The 21050-nt window shown below is 45.5% G+C and overlaps 1 protein-coding gene across 3 annotated transcripts in view; it reads left to right on the top strand.

Moving 5' to 3' along the window:
* The window catches only part of CAMK1D (calcium/calmodulin dependent protein kinase ID), a gene marked incomplete at both ends in the record, with an annotated part of 417729 nt that overhangs the window by 341133 nt on the left and 55546 nt on the right, over positions 1 to 21050 (top strand). For all 3 annotated transcript variants that reach the window (XM_080717054.1, XM_080717056.1, XM_080717055.1), the window contains one exon: positions 20469 to 20607. In XM_080717054.1, the coding sequence (XP_080573180.1) occupies positions 20469 to 20607 (139 nt within the window). The remainder of the gene's footprint in view (positions 1 to 20468; positions 20608 to 21050) is intronic.

Below are 21050 nucleotides of genomic sequence, written 5' to 3'. Positions count from 1 at the left end.
TCTTTCTCTAGGAATGGAACCCAGGAGTGTAATTCAAATGTAAACAATGATATTCACACCAGGTTGTTTCATTCGTTGTTATTTAAAACAAAAACATCTACTATGAATAAGTTAGAATAAATTATGATCACTATTATACAAACTTCGAAAGTACTTTATGAGGTGTCTTTATGAATGTTGGGAATCTTTGTAATACAACATTGCCTGAAAAGCTCAATTATTTGATCTCTATATAAAGAAAAAAGATTGAGAGAAGAAAGGTGGGTCCCCTTGGGTAGTGGAGTTTGGGGTGATTTCTGTATTTGTGTGCTTTATGTACATTCTATATTGTCCATACTGAGAATTTACTATTTGAAATTAGGAAACATAAAAGGCCTCTCATATGAGGTACTCGTTTCTCAGACTGTTCATTTCATCTCAGTCTCTCACCAACCAGACCAGTCATCCTTTCTGGAGCCTGGTTACCTTATCCTTACAACACGGCCAATGAAATCCATACAGTTGCACACATGTCTTTGAAAAGTGAAAGATTTACAAGAGTGATGGGCTGAAAGGTGCTATTATTTATGACAAATGTGTTTCCTAATTTGTAAAAACATTATATGATAACTGGGGTGGTAACAGCAGCCCTTCGTGCCATTTCATCCCATCATTGGGGGTATAATTTTCCCACTCCCTTCTGTACAGTTTTCTGTATGTATCCAACAACACCCCATGCCCTCCTCTGCCCTACATTTGGGCAACACTCCCTGACACCCTGTTTTGGGTGGTAGGGGAAGACACAAAGAGGCTATCCTACGAGGAAAATTTGCAGGTAGAAGTGGACCTCGTGTTTTTAGTACAGTCGCTCTTTGGTATTGGTGGGGGATGGGTTCCAAGACCCCAGTGTGCAGATGCTCAAGTCCCTTATGTAAAATGTTATAGTATTTGCATATAACCTGTGCATGTGTGTGCTTCGAATCATCTCTGCATTATTTATGATGCCTAACGCTGTGTGAATGCTATGTAAGTAGCTGTTGTGCTGTATTATTTAGGGAATAATGACCCACAACGTCTGTACAGGTTCAGTACAGAGGCGGCTTTTGTTTTCCAATATTTTCAGCCCAAGGTGGTTGAATCAGAGGACGGCGCCCCATCAGGTGCAGGTGCCGACTCTACTGAGTTGCTGCCTGAAGGTCCCGTGAAGGGGAGAGACGGAGTCAGAGGCCAGGAGATAGAGCCTGAAGGGCAGACAGCGTGGACTGATGACGCCAAGCAAGCTTGAAGCGGGAGAAGCTGAGGGGCTGACCAAGGGGCAAGCCGGGGACCCAAGGCAGTTCTGGAGCAAATTCCAGGCAGTCAGAAGGCAGCATCTCTTTTGGAATGATCCATTTTTTGGTTTGTTTCTTTGTTTTTGTTTTGTTTTGTTTGCATAAGGCAACACATTCCATACTCTTGGGCACTGAGTTGGACCTGGCGTAACAAAAATCAGTCAGGGCTGGGGCCTTCGAGGAAGAGCACCAGCGCTCAACTAGTGGGCTCTGGGAGTTTGCGGTGGTCAGGGAACTGGAGACGTCTAATAAGATTGGAGATTTCTTAAAGCAAGAGAGTTCCAGGTATTAGTGGCGCCTGGACTCCCCAAAGAAGAAGTTTCTCCAGCTCCTCCCTTCAAACATGCGGAGTGGCTTCTACAGTACTCCCACCCGGTTGATTTTAAACAGCAGCGTCACCGAAACCTAAGCATCCTCCAGCCTGCAGGCTTTCTGGTAGACGGTGCAGTTGTATTAAGCATGGACACCAAGGCACTCTAAATGCAGGAGTGGGTATCGACCTGCCGGCCTCTCATTGCCTTTCTGAGAATCTCAGTAGACTCTGTTTTCCTTGAATTCCTTTCTTTGTGCTCAGCAGAGACCGTGAGCTCTTGGAACTAGTGCAGATCGCTAGGTAAATACATCTCACAGTCCTTAGAACAAGGCCTCGCAAGCACTGGTCATAGTGCTAAGGCCGGATACGGACACCTAGGTTAGGGAAAAGACAGGGTTTCCCCGTGGCCTACCTTATTCTGTCTTTCTGCCTTAGAACAACAAACTTATTTTCTATAGTCTGTGAAACATCGGACCCATTTTTCCCCTAGAGTTTGTGGCAGTGCTGTTTAGGGAACTTTTTCCTTTTCTTCTGATGGTGAAAATGTTCAACGTTTGCAAATGTAGAGAGATTCTGCCACGCCCCTGTGTCTGAGGTCTGTTTCCCCAGGAACACCCTCTGCAGCAGGGGTCGGATGCAGGTGATTTTCTGCAGCGTTGGCGGGATCAGCGAGCAGGATGGAGTTGCGGAGGAGCTGGGCTGCTGGACTCTCAACACAGGCCTCAGCTGGCATTCCTCCTGCCTTGGCACAGTGGCAGGGCAGGGGCAGACATACAAATGCATCCTCTGTTATCCACATGTGGACTGCCCCAAAAGGGCCACACCTTGAGGAAATGCCTTCAGAGGGGCCCAGCTAAGAACCATCATGAACCAGTCCTCCTCCCATCTAGAATGTTCTGAAGGGGTGAGCTCAGCAGCACACATAGCACGATGCTGACCAGCTCCTCCTTTTTTGACGGTCGCCCAGCTCACTTTCTCTCTGCTCACACCACCCGCTTCTCCCCCTCAAAACCCACTAGTTTATTTATTCTTTTTTTTTTCTTTTTCAGAACTGGTTATTGAACCCAGGGGCATTCTATCTCTGCGCTACACCCCCAGTCCTATTATTTAGTCTTTATTTCAAAACAGGGTCTCACTAATTTGCTCAGGGCCTCACTAAGCAGCTGAGGCTGGTGGCGAAAGTGTGATCCTCCTGTCTCAGCCTCTCAGGTCCAGGGATTACAAGAGAGCGCCACCACGCCCAGCTCCTGGTTTCTATCTTATTTTTGTTTCTTAACAATTTTATCAAGATATAAAATTTATATGCCATCCAATTTATTTCCTTCTTGTACCAGTATTAGGAAGAGGCTTCAAAATATATTAATGTACCGGTATTGGGAAAGATTTTCAATTTTTCAAATCTATCTTTGGTAGTAAAGAAACCAGGAGCTTCAGAGAAAGGGGCTGCAGGATTCCAGGCACCAAGGGCGATTAGCAGGACAACAGAGATAGCTTCAGGGCCTTTTTCAGTGTAAAGATAAGATTTCCCAAGGAAGTGGAAGGATGCCATGAACCATCAGGAGATCCCAGACTTCGATAATCATGGGAGGATGCCCTGAGCCTTCAAGAGTATCAGAATCTGATGATCAAATAACACATTTTGAGGTGTAACAAGAGGCTTGGGGTCTGTACCAGAAACAGGACAGACCGGCAGGAGGGAATCCCCCACATCAAAAGACTGGCCCTAGAGGGGGCGGATCTGGTTGGGTCAGGAGACTGGCTATAAGAATACTCTGTGCCAGGAATCTTCAGTGAATTCATTCTAACCCTCCCCCGCCCCGTGCCACTCCTGAATGTCTTCTGTATTTCCGTCTTTTTAATAAAATCCTTTAAATCTTCAGCAAGAGTCCAGGCTATTGCATATCTATCCTTAGCTCAGGACAAAAACCTGCGTTTTTTTGTTTTTTTGTTTTTATTTGAGGGGGATTGTTTCCGGGGGGGTCTAACAAAGGTCCCTAGGGACAGCTCTCCCAAACTATAACAGCCCAAACCGTAACACTCCTCTTTTTCTTTTCCTTCTTCTTCTTCTTCCTCTCCTTCTCCTTCTTCTTCTCCTCCTTCTCCTCCTCCTCCTCCTTCTTCTTCTCCTTCTTTTTCTTCTTCCTGAGGATTGAACCCAGGGGCATCTACTTTTGAGCTACACCCCCAGCCCTTCTTCATGTTTTCTTTCTGAAACAGGGTCTCCCTAGTGTTACGGTGAAATATATTCGGTGTGTGAGGGGAGAAATAATTCCCTCAACACAACCGCACAAACAGAAAAACCGCGGGTTCTGGTCCTGAGCTAAGGATAAATATACATAGCTCGGACGTTGCTGAAGATTTAAAGAAGTTTTTTAAAAAGATAGAAATACAGAAGACAGTTAAGTCCTATTCTGGCATGGGGGGGGCGACTCCTGTGAATACACCAAGAAACAGCCCCCCACCCCCACCCCCCCCACCCCCCCCCCATGCTGAGTGTTCTTATCCTGACCAAGTCTGGCAGGTTCTTTGATATGTAGATATGTTGCCCTACCTCTAGACCAGCTTTCTGCTGTCTCCATCCCAGCTGGATCTGCCCCTGGGGGGGGGGGCCCTGACCTTGGGCACAGACCTCCACACCTTGTTACCCTCCCAAGATGTGTTAAGTTGCTTCTCCAGGATCTGGGATTTCCTCCCATCCTTGAGGCAGTTGGTCTCTCTTTAGAAATGTAAAGAGCCCTTTTCCCTGGCTCCTGGCTTTCTTTACTTCTCTTTAGAAATGTAAAAAAGGCCCTTCTTCCTGACAATCCTGGCTTTCTTTAGTACAAACGATATATTTTCAAAATTGGCAATCTTTCCCAATACTGGTACATTAATACATTTTGAACCCTCTTCCCAATACCAGTACACCTAGGTTACTGAGAGTCTCACTACATTGCTAAGGCTGTCCTCAAATCTGCAATCCTCCTGTCTCAGCCTCCCAGTTACTGGAATTGCATGCATGTACCACCAGGCCTAGCTAAGTTGGGGGGACCTCGCTCAGTTGCTGAGGCTGGCCACGAATGTGATCCTCTTCTCTCAGCCTCCCAGGTACTGGGATGCCAGGCATGCACCACCATACCTGGCTAAAATCCACTCACTTGGAGCGCAGAATTCCGAGGTTTTTACTAAGCTTACCAAGTTGTGAGGCCATCGCCCTAATCCAGTTTTAGAACGTTTTTTTATAACATCAATAGCATATTCTTTCTCAAAAACTTTGCCTTGTATATTTTAAAGTAAATTACATTAGCGAGATTTTAGTGCAATTAAGCTCTGAGCTGAAAGATCTATAGATAGGAACAATGCCACTGAGCGAAGCGCGCCCTGGCAGTCACCTGAGGTCAGGAGAGGTAAGTAGCGACATTTCCACAGAAATGCCCCCACTCCCTTTGCTGCGCTCTATCCCCAGAGGCCGTCCAAGAACACCACATCTGGCAGAGGCTCTGCTGTACACTGCTCCTATTTTATTCCTCAAGATAAGAGCCCACGCGTCAGAGGCAGGGAGGGGAGCTAGCTAAGTACATGCAGGTGGGCGCAGGCGGCAGGCAGTAGCAGAGGAAGGAGAAAGGAGCTCCAGAAAGGAGAAAAAGAACAGATCCAGAGGGTGGATTGAGAAACAGGATGGGGGAAACTATGAAACAGCCAACATTTAAAAACACAAAAACAAAAAATGTGAGCAGAAGAATATGCCCTCAGGAGGCCTATTTGTTATCCTCTTGATGAAATGATGTGTCTAGAGAAAGTACTTTGTGTGTGTGCGTGGTAGTGGGGTTCCTGGAAGCCCTTCTACCTCCGGGCTACACTCCCAGACCTATTTTATTTTTGGGAAACAGGGTCTCTTACGCCAGAGCGGCTGGCTTTGAACCTGCGTGATCCTCCTGTCTCCGCCTCCCAAGCGTGGGGATTACAAGCGTGCGCCACCACGCCCGGCTAGAAAAAGTACTTTTTAACAAAGATGATTGAAGTACAATTCAGTGAGTTTTAGTGTGTTCACCAGTTGTACAGCCATCGCCACTAATTCCAGAATATTTACAGGACTCAGAAATTAAACTCTACCTGTCAGCAGTCGCATTCCGTTCCCCTTCCTCCAGGCCTGCGCCAGCTCTAACCTACTTCCTGTGTGTGGAGCTGGCCTGTCCGGGCATCTCATGTGAACGGAGTCCTACAGTATGTGGCCTTCTGTGTCTGGTTCCTTCCCTTAGCAACATCTTTCATGTACTTATAATGTGGCATGTATTAATACTGAATTCCTTTTTATGGATAAATAATATTCTATATATAGATTCTGTAGCTAGGCCACATTTTATTTATCTATTAGTTGATAATAGGTAGTCTCCATTTTTTGTTTGTTTTTGCTCTAAAGAATAATTCTGCTCTGAACATTGATACATGTGTTCATATGAACATGTTTTTAATTCTACTTATCATATACTAAGAACTGAAATTGTTAGACCTTCTTATAACTCTGTATTTTAACTTTTAAGAAACTGCTAAGGTGTTTTCCAGAGTGGATTCTATTTATTTCCATGATCAATGGATGAGTTTTCAATTTTCAGGTCTTATTCATTGCAAACTTTTCCTTCCTTCCTTCCTTCCTTCCTTCCTTCCTTCCTTCCTTCCTTCCTTCCTTCTTTCTTTTTGATTGTTGTTGCTGTGTTTTGTAAGAAGTAATTTTGTCAGTGGTCTCATAAAACTGCAATGGCGAGAAGCCATTATGTACTAAGAAATTGAAAACCAAAGAGGGGAAGAATGCCGGAAGCCCCTGTGGTTGCACCCTTGAGCCCACTGAGGTTCTGACTAGGGGGTGTTGAGAGTCTGGAGGAGTCTGAGATTTAGGGTAGGAGGACTTGTATGTGACTAAGAGTTTTCCTTTAGGACACTTTTAAAACCCGAAGAAGTAAAGGATTCCTGGAAAGAGGATCCCTTTTGGAATCTGAAAACCCAGACTGCTGTAAGCTTGTGGAACTAACCACTGCCCTTCTCAATTATTGTCAACTCAGAGCGTATAGCAACTACATATCGCACCAGAGACCTGAGCATAAAAGTCTTTGTGACTTTCTCCTGCAACGTGGTCACTTTTTAAAGCATTCAAACAACAGACCCTTTCAGCATATTTTGATAACCGTCACATTTAAAAATCATGCAGCTAAACTATTTGGAATGTTCTGCTAAAGGGTGAGTTAGTGATAGCAACGTGTGGGGAAGATGGCCCCAGGGTGTGGAAGGCTCGCTGGCAACATCGTAGTCCAATCCAAGCCCACGTACAGGGCAGGCAGGCGAAACAGAGAGGAAGTCCCACCGTCTCTCACAGGCAGACCCCTGAGCATCCTACAATTGCTGCAAGCTCTGGGTTTGGGAGTCTTGGTGACCAGGGTGACTCCTCCATTGGCTAGTCCACAGCCCACCAGAAGATATGTTTTACTGTTCCATGCCTGGTAAATGCCTACTGGCCGTGGATGGCCTGAAATGTTTATCAGTCAGTGGTAATTGATCAATCAGTAGTGATCCATAATAGAGCAAAAGATGGGTCAAAGAGACTACTAATATTTTCTGTGATTTCTGTTTCTCCGTTAATTTTTATTGTAACTGAGAGCATTTCTGCAATTTCTTCTTTCCTTCTCTCTCGTATGTATGTATGTATGTATGTATGTATGTATGTATGTATTGTACTAACCAAAGGGCATTCTATCTACAAGCCACTCCCCCAGGCCTGTTTATTTATTTTTTATTTTGAAAACATGGCCTTGCTAAATTACTGATAGTCTAAGTTTCTGAGGCTGGCCTCCAACCTGCAATTCACCTGTCTCAGGTGAATTGGACTTGTAGGTGCATGCCACCATACCCAGCTCGCAGTTATTTTAATAAACAATCTGTCCTTATAGAGAGATAATTCCAAGTGGAAGAGCATGAAGAGTTCTGACCAGTGCTTTGTACCTTGACTGGCAGTCCTTCCCAGAAGGCAGCGCCTAAATTTCAGGCATGATGTATGGGAGCTATTAATTCCAAATTATTACCCAAATCTCAAGGCAAGGATTTTTGCACAGTTGTTGTTCATGCTTTGAGATCAGTGGCATCTATCTTTAGTAGACCTTAGACATACTGAGAAGCAATCCTTGTCATTTTTGTAACATTAAGGTGGAAAGATAATATGGTCTTGTGGGTTTGTGTGTGTGTGTGTGTGGGGGGGTTGGTGATAGAACCCAGGGGCATTTGACCTCTGAGATACACCCCCTGCCCTATTTTTTTATTCTTTATTTTGAAACCAGGTCTCACTGAGTTGCAGAGGGCCTCACTAAGTAGCTGAGCAGTTGTGGGTTGTTTTTGAACATGTAGTAGTCTCATTCAAAATCATGTTGTCTCAGCCAGGCGTGGTGGCCGCACGCTTGTAATCCCAGCATTCAAGAGACTGAGCCAGGAGGATCGCGGTTCACAAGACAGCCCCAGCTACTTAGTGAAGCCCCTTGCAAATCAGTGAGACCCTATTTCAAAATAAAGAATTAAAAAAAAAAAAAACTAGGGCTAGTGGTGTAGCTTGGAGGTAAAACGCCCCTAGGTTCTCCTAGTGCCCCTGTACTGAAAACAAAACAAAACAAAATGAAATCATGTTGTTTCTTCCCTCTACACTAAGTGTGAAGGATGAACATGTGGGTGCTGAAAAGAAAATAAGTGGAATCCATCACCAAGAACTCCTTTTGCTCAGTACAAGTACTAGCGCACATAGGTCACATTTTCCAAGCCGCCTGCACCTCAGCTGGGAGGAGAGAGAGAGAGAGAGAGAGAGAGAGAGAGAGAGAGAGAGAGAGAGAGAGAGAGAATGTATGTTTTCTGTTCTCAGCCTGCAGCCATTTGAGCTCAGTGAGGAGTAACCGAGGGCAGCTTACCTGGCACCTGGTCTGTTTTCTGGGCTAATTCTAAAAGAGCACATTAATTAAAGACATTCAGTGCATAATGCATATTTCTGCAACTAAAGGGAAGGCTTTCAACAGTTACCTGTCAAAATACTCAAACGATGAGAAATGGCCCTGGCTCGGCTGCGTTTGCTCTGCGCCCTGATCTCGTCTGTTTTATCGCCCATCCTGTTCATGGGGCGTGGACTGGACCGTGATGTCTCCAGCCAGTCTCCCACACCTCAGGGGTCACCCTGTCTACACATGCTGCTCTCTATTACTAACCCACCCTTTAGCAGAGCATTTCAAATGGTTTATTTGCATGATTTTCAAATGCGATGATTACCAAAATAAGCTGAAGTGTTCTACTGTTTGAGTGCTTTAAGAAGTGATCTTCTGTTGCAGGGGAAAGTCACAAAGACATTTATGCACCAGTTTCCTTTGCAAATTCAGGACTAGACCAGGTGGGACAGCCACTTAGTGAGTGGTCCAGGGGCTCTGGAGCATTCTTCAGAGTGTGAGGTGCCTACTCCAAGCAAAAAGGCAAAATCCAGAGCAGAATAGGCAAAGGGAAGAGATGGTTAGTGGGACAAATTATAATATGCAAACCAGTAGCAAGTTTGGGTGGCTTGAAAGTCAAGAATGAATGGATGAACCAACGAATGAATGCAGAGAGAGGCTAGCCTCCGGCCAGCTAGGGGAGGTAGGCTGCGTCACAGGCCCCACGCACATCCTCGGAGGATCTGCAGGCTGTATAAGGTGCATGCCTGCTGGACCCAGGCCCCTCTCATTTTGCAGTTCTCTGCTACAAATGTCTTTATTTGGTGGACATTTAGTCTGCTTTTTCTCTGTACCAGTGAATGAGAGAAACATGGCCCTGCCTTCATGGAGTTCACAGCCTGGGATGGGCTGGGGTGGCCTGGAGGACACGCCTTCTGTACAGAAATATGCTACTAATTGATGATAACTGGTATGGACTGTGCAGAAATACAGGGTGCTAAGAGAAAATGGAATAGGGACCTGATTTGGCTTGGGGGGGGGGCGTCAGGAAAGGCTCTTCTGAAGTAGCGGCATTCGGGGCAGGATTTTAAACACTGGGCAAGAGTAGAAAGGTGGAAATGTGTGAAGGTTCCCCAGGCAGAAGGGCTCTGGGACCCAGCAGTGACAGCATGGCGGGTACCTGGGAACTTGCATTGCTGTCAGTGCTATTGCTAGAAAGTGGACTCGAGACCCACCGAGACTCAGCCAGCATCCTGGGCAACCTGCAAGGCTAGCCGCAGACAGGGAGCTGGGCTCTTGGCCTTGTTCTTTCAAAGGCCATCCTAAATCCTGCTTGGATTACCTAAAGGTGTGGCTCTCCCACACAGATGCTAGAAGATTTTCAGTGAAGATCTATGTTGGCTAAGAAACAAACAAATATAGGAACATACAGTAAGCCCCCACTGAGGCTGACTAATGAAACTGAAATGCACTGTTTAGGCTTAGTACAAAATTGGGTCCTATCAGTTGTCTTCAGATTCTGAATCTCTGAGTAGATGTGAAGTTGCATAATTGTGTCCTCCAGTTTTGAATAACGTCACATACCCAAGACAGGCCAAGAAGTGCTTGCAACCAACTGACAGTTCCCCACGTGGGAATGGTCAGTTCTGTGGACGATCTGTAATCAAGTTGTATCCCTAGTCATTCCAGACCCATCTCCAGTCTCTTTCTGTTGTTATCTACTCGAGGAATGCAGAATGGCTTTCATGCTAGAAAAAGCATAATAGAAAGATAATTTTGCTGCCAAGTAAAATCTTCCTAATTGGAACTAATTGCAGAAAGGCCAGCATGCAATAGTCAAAGAGCTAATTATGAATATTTTCCCCATCTTACATTTAATACATTCAGCAACAGCTGTTGACACAAAGCTCATACTGCCTGAGCTCCGCCAGAAGGTTGCCATCTGGGGTTAATGAGCACTTCATTAGCCGAGGACATCTCAGGGAACAGGGCACACTGGGTCCAAGCCTTCTTACCCTTCCCTGCAAACCCTCATTTTATAAAGTTGAAGAAAGATATGGAATCGGTGTAGAATTCACAGAACCCAATTGTGAGATTTTATAGCAAGCAGAAATTTTTACAACTTTTATCCTAATCAAGTGCTTGGATATGTTTAAAAAAAGACAAACCCGTCTTGTCTTTGGGAAACAGGAAGCAAAGCGGGGCTCCCCTGACCTGGAGAACCAGCAGCCCCTGGATGGCCATCCTGCCCTGGCAGCAACTCGCTGAGCCTCTAACTCTGACTGCTCCTCTCAACTTCAAGTAGATACTGTTTGACCTCTCCATCCAAAGGCATCTCCATCCACAGGCATCTCCAACCCCAAATACCCTGCCTAGATTTGTATTGTCCTCTATGGTAGCTGCTAGTGCCATATGACTGTTTACATTAGTTACAGCTTAATAAAACCTGGAACTCAATTTCTCAGCTGTACTAGCCACATTTCAGATACACAAAAGTCACGTGTGCCCAGTGGCTACCAAATTGGACCCCGCTGACAAAACGTTTCCAGCATCATAGGAAATTCTGTTGGTCAAGGCCGCCCTAGATATTTCTATTCTTCTAAATATGTTCTTTCACAAAAATAGGGAGGGGTGTAGCTCGGAGGTAGAATGCCCCTGGGTTCCATCACCAGACCTGCAAACATAAATAAATAAATAAATAAATAAATAAATAAATATGTTCTTTCAGTAGGACCTCAGTATTAGTGATAACTAGAAAAACAAACCCAATAAGAGATACTGGACTGAGTGATTGAAATGGGTTCTGGTGTCTGTAGAGGCTGAGAAGTCCCACCGTTGTCCCTCTACAACCTGAAGGCCCCCAAGAGCCAGTGGTATAGCTCAGTCTGTGTCCAGAGACCCAAGACCCAAAGGAGCCAGTGGTATAAATCCCAGTTCAAAGGTTAGGAAAAGACTGATGTCTCTGCTGGAAGAGTCAGGCTCCAGGAAAAAAGGAGCAAGGTTCTCCCTCCTCTCCTCTTGTCCTAGTGGGGCCCCCAACAGAGTGGGTGATGCCCACTCACCCTGGGGACTTGCCTACTCTACTGAGCCCACTGATTCAAATGGAAATCTCATCCCAAACACCCTTACAGACACCCCCAGAACTATGGATAGCCAAGTAATCTGGGCACCCCGTGACCCAGTCAAGTTAACACATAAAATTAACCATCAAGGCCCCCATATCAAATAATGGCATCACCATCTACCCATTCCAGTCAGAAATCTGGAATCCTCTCCTTCGAGAGTGCCCCATAACAACTTCAGCCATGATTCTCATCTACATGTCCCACTCTCTGTCCAGTGCTCTCTGACTGACTCCCGTGTGCCACCACCTGCTCCACCTGCTGCCCAGCTGACCTGCCTAGGTGACCTCTATGACCTGTCTCCAGGACCGTCCGAGTGAGCCTTACAGAGTATGCGCCACTTTGCCTGCTCCTTGGCTGAAAATGCCTAGTGACGTCTCATCAAATGTAGAATAAGCTCACCTGCTTGAGCCCCAGTTTATGTGGCCTGTGTGGTCTGGGCCTTCCTCTCTTCCTTTCTTTTGGAAACATCTCCTCGTTCTCCACCCTGCTCCAGCCACCTGATCTCTGTTTGGGGGTCCTCAGATACCTCCAGACCCGTGCCCTTCTTGGTTCTTAAGACAGGCTCACTCTTCTACCTGATTTTTATGGGCTCTTTGCTGCCTTTCAGTTCTCCCCTCCCCCTTTCATCAAAATCATTGATGTGGGAGTCAGGCATGGCGGTGCTCACCTGTGATCCTAGTACTTGGAAAGCTGAGACAGGAGGATCATAGGTTTGAGGACAGCCTCAATGAGTAGTGAGACCCCCCATCAACGAGACCCTGTTTCAAAATAAAAATAAAATGGGGGGTGTAGCTTGGAGGTAGAATACCCCTGGGTTCTATTCCCAGTAACACACACACACACACACACACACACACACACACACACACACATACACACATATTCAAGATGCTGTGTTTCATTTGACTGTGCGTGACAGTCTCCCCCATTGGCAAAAGATTGGTGATTTGGTGAATAAAACAAAACATACAATCCAAATAAGGTAGCAAAACTAGTGAAGCTTTCCCACTAAGAACACACACACACACGCACACACACACACACACACGCACACACACACACTACATTCAAAGATATAATACACGTGTTGGAGAAATATGCAGATGATTCTTAAAGATATACTGCGTGAATATGGCCCCTTCTCTGTGGTGCTTGATTACCAAGGCTGCTCTAACAGCAGCTTAAATGGCAGGATTTTACCTTCTTCTTCTTCTTCTTCTTTTTTTTTTTTTTTGGCAATACTGGAGAGTGAACCCAGGGCATTCTACCTCCAAGCTCCAGCCCCAGCCTTATTTTTTACTCTTTATTTTGAAACAGGGTCTCACTAAGTTGCAGGGGCCTCACTGAGTAGCCTTGAACCTGTGATCCTCCTGTCTCAGCCTTCCAAATGTTGGGATTACAAGTGTGTACCACCAAGCCCGGCTTTACCTTCTCTTTTTTCTAGAAGCTGGAAGTCTAACGTCAGCATGCCAGCGGGTTTGGTGTTGCCTGGGGCCTCTCCCCTTGTCTTATGGATGGCCACCTTTGCACATCCTCATGAGGCCTTTCCTGTGTGCACAGCAAATCTGGTGTCTGTTCTTTTTCTTGTTGGGGTTCTGGGGATAGCAGTGCTAAGCACCAGCTCTACCACTAAGCTATACTCCTATCCCCTCTTCTGACCAGTTGAATTGGAGCTCACCTGTGTGACTTCATTTAACCTTAATTATCTCCGCAAAGACCATATCTCCAGTTATAACCACATATGGAGGTGGGTCTACTGAAAATTAAGATTTCAATATATGGATTTTGTGTGTGTGTGTGTGTGAGATGCTGGGGATTGAACCCAGGGGCGTTCTATCTCTGAGCTACAGCCCCAGCCTGATTTTTTAATTCTTTTTATTTTGAAACAGGGTCTCACTAAGTTGAAGATGCCTCACTAAAGTAGTTGAGGCTGACGGCAAACCTGTGATCCTCCTGTCTCAGTCTCTCAAGTTCTGGGATTACAAGCATGTGCCACCACACCCGGCTCAATGTATGGATTTTAGGAGGTCAAAATTAAGTCCATTAAACCCACATCCTGTGAAGGCAAAATGGCCAGAATCAGAGTGCAATGAAACACAAGGGGTTAAATCCACTTGATCTATTAGATGGAGAGGCATGTGTTTGTACTTTTTAATTTCTGAGCAGATTGAGAGGCCTGGCAGATGCTGTGAAATGGATTTTTAAGAATAAGGTGTTTTTTAAAATCACTAAGGTAGGATTTGTTGAAAGGGGACAATATTGAGGGCAGAGGTTGAGTGGGATGAACTCGGGGTCCCTGGAGAGGGCGAGGAGTCCCCGGGAGCAGGGCATGCAGGAGCCAAAGCCTGGATGATGGGGCTGCCCTGCCTGGAGGAGGGAAATCCCAGCCTGCCAGGTGGGGACTTGATTGAGGGAAAGAGAGAGAAGGGAAATCTTTTTTTTTTTTTTTTTTTTTTTTTTTTTTTTTTGTGGTACTGGGGTTCCTGGAAACCCTTCTACCTCCGGACTACACTCTCAGACCTATTTTATATATTTTTTATTTGGAAACAGGGTCTCTTAAGCCAGCAAGTCTGGCTTCAAACCAGCACGATCCTCCTGTCTCTGCCTCCTAAGCACGGGGATTACAAGATTACACTACTCCTGGCGGGGAAATCTCCTTAAAAATTGTATCTACCTGCCTTCTGGGCCTTAGAATTTCTCAGCTGAAAAATGCTTTGTTCAGCCAGGTGTGGTGGCTCACGCCTGGGAGGCGGAGACAGGAGGGAGGCGGAGACAGGAGGATCATGCAGGAGACCCTGTTTAAAAAAAAAATATATATATATATATATATATATATATATATATATATATATATATATATATATAGTAGGTCTGCGAGTGTAGCCTGGAGGTAGAATGGTTTCCAGGAACCCCAGTACACCCCCCCCCAAAAAAAATGCTCTGTTTGTAGTTTCTCTTAATCACAACCTGCATATTTCAAGAATTCCTTCCCCTAAATTCCCCTTAGGACTAAATGTGAAGAAGGCAGATGTTTCTCAAAAACACACACTAGCACCAGCCTAGCTGTGGGGCACGTTAAGACCACGGCGCTGTGGCCTCTTGGCACCTGAGCCTCCCACTGTCCCGGCCTACTCGGAGGACGGCCTGTGAACGCAGAGGTGCACGTGCTGTGCCCGCCCTTGACCGCCCCAGCACGCTGCTTACCCCTCTCCTGCTCAGCCTTCCTTGCGTTATTTTATTGTCTCTAACTTCCATCCTGGAGGAATTGATGGCACCCACTTCCCAGTATTAACCCCAGTACCTCCTAATAAATGTGTAGTTCAAACTGTTGTAAGACACATTATAAGACATGTAATTATCGGTAAATTTTAAGATAAAAGGGCAATATCTCCTAAAATCAGGTGAAGTTCACGGGCATGTGAACCAAAGCTTGGTGTGTCCAGCACAATCAAAGGATACACAGTGGACTGACAAGTTCGCCTGTGTCACAGGGTACCTCATCTTGCAATCAGACCTCAGGCTGCACTCAATCCGGAAAGTTTGAAGTGATGTTATGTTTCCTGACAGTTGTTTATTTCCATTTGAAGGGATTTGCATTAATTAAAAATTTGCAAATAAACTGCGATTATTAGGTCACACTATTTCACATTGGCATATTTAAAATTCATGCACAATATAATAGCAGTGTATGGTAATAGGAAAGGACCTTCAGAGACTGAACAAAGCCAGGCTGAGACAGGTTGTTCTAAATAAACCTCAAAGTCAGAATTCAGAAGAGCAGAGAACTTTCAACTGTATCTTCTGTCAGCTGCTTCCATAACTTTGGTAGCCAGTTCATCTGGGCATCTGATCCCTCAAGCCAGTCCCTGCTAGGGTTTGGAAACGTTTATTTCTTCCTGTAACTCATGTTGCAATTTTATGCTCAGTATGAGATAATAAGAGCTGGGCCCGGTGGGACTGTTAAGAGGTGATCTGGGCTCTGCCCTCATTAGGGGCTGACCCATTCATGGGGCTGATGAGCCAACCAGTGGGTCCACGGCTCTGGAGAGGGGGTCTGCGCTAAGGGCCAGCCTGCCTGGCTCACATGGCGACCTGCATATTCGTGACTCAGCCAGCGAGGAGGCCATCGCCGATACAGCCCCTCCACCTTGGACCAGGGGCATAAACCAAAAGGATCCTCTATTCCGAAAAACTCTCCTAGTCCTTCGTATTGTGCATTCCATGCCGTGCTTGCAGAGTTCCTTTTTTAATGTGGAACTTTAGACCACGAGCATGGGATACTTCTGATCAATGGCCGTTAATCAAGAGAACAACCTGGCTATCAACTGTCACCCGCGCGGCCTGGCCAGCCGGCCTGAGGATGAGGCCCGCGCCCTAGCACTGTTCCTCGGGCCATTCTCCACAGTATGCCAGCCCCGCCGGCCTCGGCCTCGCAGTGGCTGTGGGAACCAATGGGACTGTAGTCAGCTCAGGCTGCAGGACAAGGCACAGACTGGGAGATTCTTTTTCTTCTGCTTCTGGAGGTTGGAAGTGTGACCTCAGGGTGCCAGAGGATCAGATGTTTTGATCAGGGTATTGATGGCTACCTTCTCACCATGACCTCAGATGGCAGAGGGAAGAGTTCCTGTCTCCTTTCCTCTTCTGAACAGGGCCCTAATTTCAGCATGGGGGCCCCACCCTCATGACGTCCCAAAGCTGCTCCTCCAGGTGTCATGATATCATACTTAGGGTTTCAACTAGGAACTTGATGGGGGACATTCATTTCCTAACAGCAGACTTTTAAAATGCATGCTTAGCCCGGCATGGTGGCGTACGCTTGTAATCCCCGCACTTGGGAGGCGGAGACAGGAGGTTCGCGCAGGTTCGAAGCCAGCCGCACTGGCTTAAGAGACCCTGTTTCCAAATAAAAAAATATATATATAAAATAGGTCTGGGAGTGTAGCCCAGAGATAGAAGGGTTTCCAGGAACTCCAGTAACACCAAAAAAAAAATAATAATAAAATAAAATAAAATAAAATGCATGCTTAATGAGATTGTTGAAAAGTATAAAATGATTTTCAAATATAGTACTTTTATTAATATTGTTATTTTTATTGTCAAGGCCCTAAACATTTCTCTTGTGCCTTGGTTTCTAAGGCAACCAAATTATTCCCGAATAATGTTCAGAAAAAGAGAGTGGGGCACAGTTTGCAATTTAAGAAGCAGAATACTAAATGCAGAGACCACTGAGGCCCTGTGACAGCTCCTACCACCCTGTGATACTGACACTTCAGCTTTCACTGAATCACTGCCCCCTGGCAGTGCTCATAGTTTTATTTAACAGAATTCACCAGTACCGCTGGGCTGGTGGCGCACGCCTGCAATCCCAGCATTTGGGAGGCTGAGACAGGAGGATCACGGTTAGTGGCCAGCCTCAGCTACTTAGTGAGGTCCTCTGCAACTCAGTGAGCCCCTGTTTTAAAATAAAGAATAAAAACTAGGGCAGGGGGTGTAGCTTGGAGGTTGAATGCCCCTGGGTTCTATCCCCAGACCCGAAAAAAAAAAAATCACCAATACCTTATCTATCCTGTAGCAGAAAAGGCTCCTGAGAGAGCGGAAGCCGGCAGGTGAGCTTTGAGGGAGGTGGGCAGACTGAGCAAGGTTTGGCTTGTGTAATTCTCAGGGGAGGAGATGAGGTTTCTGAGAAGGGTGAGCATTCTTGCCTGGGGGCCACCAGTAACTGCACAGGAGGTGGTAGCAGAGAGGCCAGTGGAGAGAAAGTCCTGGAATACCCATCAGGGATGTCACCATTGGAGGGTGAACAAATGGAAGACAACATGGAAGGTCACAAACAAAATAGACTTTTTCTCCTTTGCAGTTAATTTCCCCAATGATGCCATAATTGCCACCAAATAGTGCTGGCAGGTAATGGCACCCAGTATTAAAGAATAAATAATTAAGCGAACGCCTCCAGGCATGCGGCTCACCTTTCCCCAGCAGTAAGTACATACTGACTCCTGTAGATATGCTCAGATTCTGCAAAGTTGAATCTCTGAAACCCTTCAAGGAAAGGTTCTAGAAACGCAACGAACGAAGAGAACTTGATACTAGCTGTCACGAGGCGACGTCTTGGGGTTTGGGGCTTACCTAAGGGTGGATCACGTAGACAACGTGACTGTCAAAAAGTGACATCTTTTCTGTTGCTCCCATTCCTCTTCATTCTTTGAACTGCTTTTTGTTTCTCCCGAGCGCCTTTCATTTCTTATCTAGGTTGTCAGTTTGCTTTGGAAATAAAACATTATCCAAGCACAATGTTGCTGGGAATAGGACTAGGTGATGGGAAAAAAGGACACACAGGCCTTTTATAGCTGCAGCTGGGTTTTCTCTTTATTAGTTTTTTACAGCGAGGGTTTCGGTGGATCAGTTATTGCACATTAACTGCCGTGAGTTGCAGAAAATGAATATCTTTGTATGTGTGTATGCGTATCACTGCTAGGAAATTTATTAAAGCTGAAAATGCTGTTTTAAAACTGGCTCGTGATTTTAATATTTCAAATAAATCTATTTCACGTCATTTTTGAAAATTTTATTTTTTTAATAGTGTTAATATGCCCCTGAAGTTTATTTCCAAGATGGCGTGGTTATTTGAATGAGCCACCATTTTTCTTGTAGAAGCATATACTCAAAACATTTGAAGGTAGTTAGGGTTTCTGTTCTGAACTGTATAGTTCCATTATTTTGTTGGACTCAGAGCAACATAAAATATCAGAGGTGAAAGGTGCTGCGAAGCTTTCCTACCACGTCTTGCCCCTCGCTGAGACAAAAGAAAACAACATGATGATGTATTTATTTTTATTTTTTGCTAATTACAGACGACTTTGCGGTTCTGATACTACCAAGGGCCTGAGTCTTCTCATCGTTAAAAATGGCTAACTACATTAATGTGCGCGCTCTCGCTCTCTCTTATTTTTTATTTATTTATTTTTTTTTTTTGCGGATCAAAGGTTGAACCCAGGGACATTCTACAAGCCACACCCCGGCCCTATTTTTTATTCTTTTTATTTTGAAACAGAGTCTCACTAAGTTGCAGATGCCCTCACTAAGCAGTTGAGGCTGGCATGAACTGAGATCCTCCCATTTCAGCCTCCCAAGTACTGGGATTACAAGCATGCGCCACCATGCCCAGCTTAATTCCTCACTTTAGAGATGAAAATATCGAGGAACAAGGATTCAAGGAGAGCTCATGTACCTCATCTATTGGGAACAATGGTCAAGAATCCAGAGGTGCTGCTGGGAGGCCAGGGCTGTGTCCATGGCATTTCTCCTTCGTGTGAGCCCTGGTCTCATGGGAAGTGTACCAGTATTGGGAATGGCCTAGGAAGATTTGAGAAAGCTCTGATTATTTTATTTATTTATTTATTTATTCATTTATTTATTCATTTATTTATTCATTTATTTTGGTGATACTGGGGTTCCTGGAAGCCCTTCTACCTCCGGCCTATGTTTTTATATTTTTATTTGGAAACAGGGTCTCCTAAGCCAGCGCGCGGCTGACTTCGAACCTGCACAATCCTCCTGTCTCTGCCTCTCAAGCGCGGGGATTACAAGCGTGCGCCACCACGCCTGGCACAAGCTCTGATTATTAATAGATATATTTCAAAGATAATTGTGTAAAAATGGCAGACCTGGGGAAAGACTTGGTTTTGGTTTCAGTCAGGAAGCAAACAGCCACTGAAACTTAGATTGACTTGGCTAAAAGTAATTAGCAAGTCCATAGGAGAGGGGAGCTAGGACTTCCTCATCCATGTTCTAAAGACAGGTTTACATAATAATTGATAATCTAGCTAGGATGGGAGGAGGGCGTCGGAAAGGAGACACCTTGGCAAGTAAGAGGAGGAGCTTTACAGGGAGTTTTTACTACGTCAGAATTACGTGAAACAAGAGGGTGTCATGTCTATAAGAAGGCTGTTCTGTGTTTTGTACTTTGGCGATTTCATTCAAAGCACCCCCCCCCCATGAGGCTGTAACTGTCTTCTGTATTTCTACCTTTTTAATAAATTTCTTTAAATCTTCAGCAAGAGTCCGGGCTATTGCATATCTATCCTTAGCTCAGGACAAAGAACCCGCACTTTTTGTTTTTTGTGTTTTTGTGCTTTTTTTGTGTCTGGTGGGAAATTGTGTCCGGGAGCCTAACAGGGGTCCCAGGGACAGTTTCCAAAACCGTAACATCTCTTAAAACCGTAACAGGAAGCACATCTGGTCAGGTTGGTCTCCTCCCTGTATCTGATGATGCTGATTCTCCGGAAGGGCATGTTCACTTCACATTGTCGCCGCAGAGCAGAGGCTGCGGTTGAGGGGGACTACGTAGGCCCGGCCAGCGCATGGGTGCTGGGTGGGCTCCATCGCATTCTGAACATTTATTTCCACTGCCTTGACATAGGGATACTTCCTGGGGACAGAGTCTGGGGAAGAGGTGGGGCCAAATCCAAACTTGGAAATTGATTCATTTTATAAAAAATAAAATTTGGGTTGCCAGGCATGGTGGCGCACGCTTGTAATTCCCGCACATGGGAGGCAGAGACAGGAGGATCGCACAGGTTTGAAGCCAGCCGCGCTGGCTTAAGTGACCCTGTTTCCAAATAAAAATATAAAAAATAAGTGTCTGCGAGTGTAGCCTGGAGGTAGAAGAGTTTCCTGGAACCCCAGTACCACACACACACAAAAAATATATATATCACTTTGAAAGCTCTTACTGATGATTTTCCCTGCATAATCCAACAGATTTCTCAAACTTGTGATTTTTCCTTTTCTGCAATAGCGTATCTGGTGGGGAGCTGTTTGATCGGATAGTGGAGAAGGGATTTTACACCGAGAAAGACGCCAGCACTCTGATCCGCCAGGTCTTAGATGCCGTGTACTATCTCCACAGAATGGGCATCGTCCACAGGGACCTCAAGGTGAGTCCGTTGCTTAGCAACACCCTCTGGCCACTCTGCCACCCACAATGCACCTGTCTGAGAGGGAGGGGTGAAGCTGCTTTAAGTAGAGATAGGTCGAGGAGGCTACGGGCCATTTTGTACTTTTAGTTGTTAGTGCCTTTGAGCCCCAAACATAGCTTAGGAAAACATAAAGATCGACATGGCAGCCATTGTTTGGGAGAACTTATAACCATTATGCAGCCAAACGGCACAGAGGTAGGTTGTGTGTGGCTTTATTAAGCCCATTCTGTTAAAGACATAAAGGCCAGAAAACCCCTTTGTCCTAGCCCCTTTTCAGCACAACATACACCAAGAAGGAAAGGAGACAGCAGTCAGCAGCATGAGAGGAGAGAAAGGAGACGGAAGGAAACAGAAAGTTCCATCAAATGAGCCGCATGTCATTTGCAGCCCTCTTCCAAGAA

This window comes from Muscardinus avellanarius, assembly GCF_963383645.1.
Source record: "Muscardinus avellanarius genome assembly, chromosome: 20".
Taxonomy (NCBI): domain Eukaryota; kingdom Metazoa; phylum Chordata; class Mammalia; order Rodentia; family Gliridae; genus Muscardinus; species Muscardinus avellanarius.
Note: the sequence above shows the minus strand (reverse complement) of the source record. Positions and strands in the feature narration are given on the sequence as shown.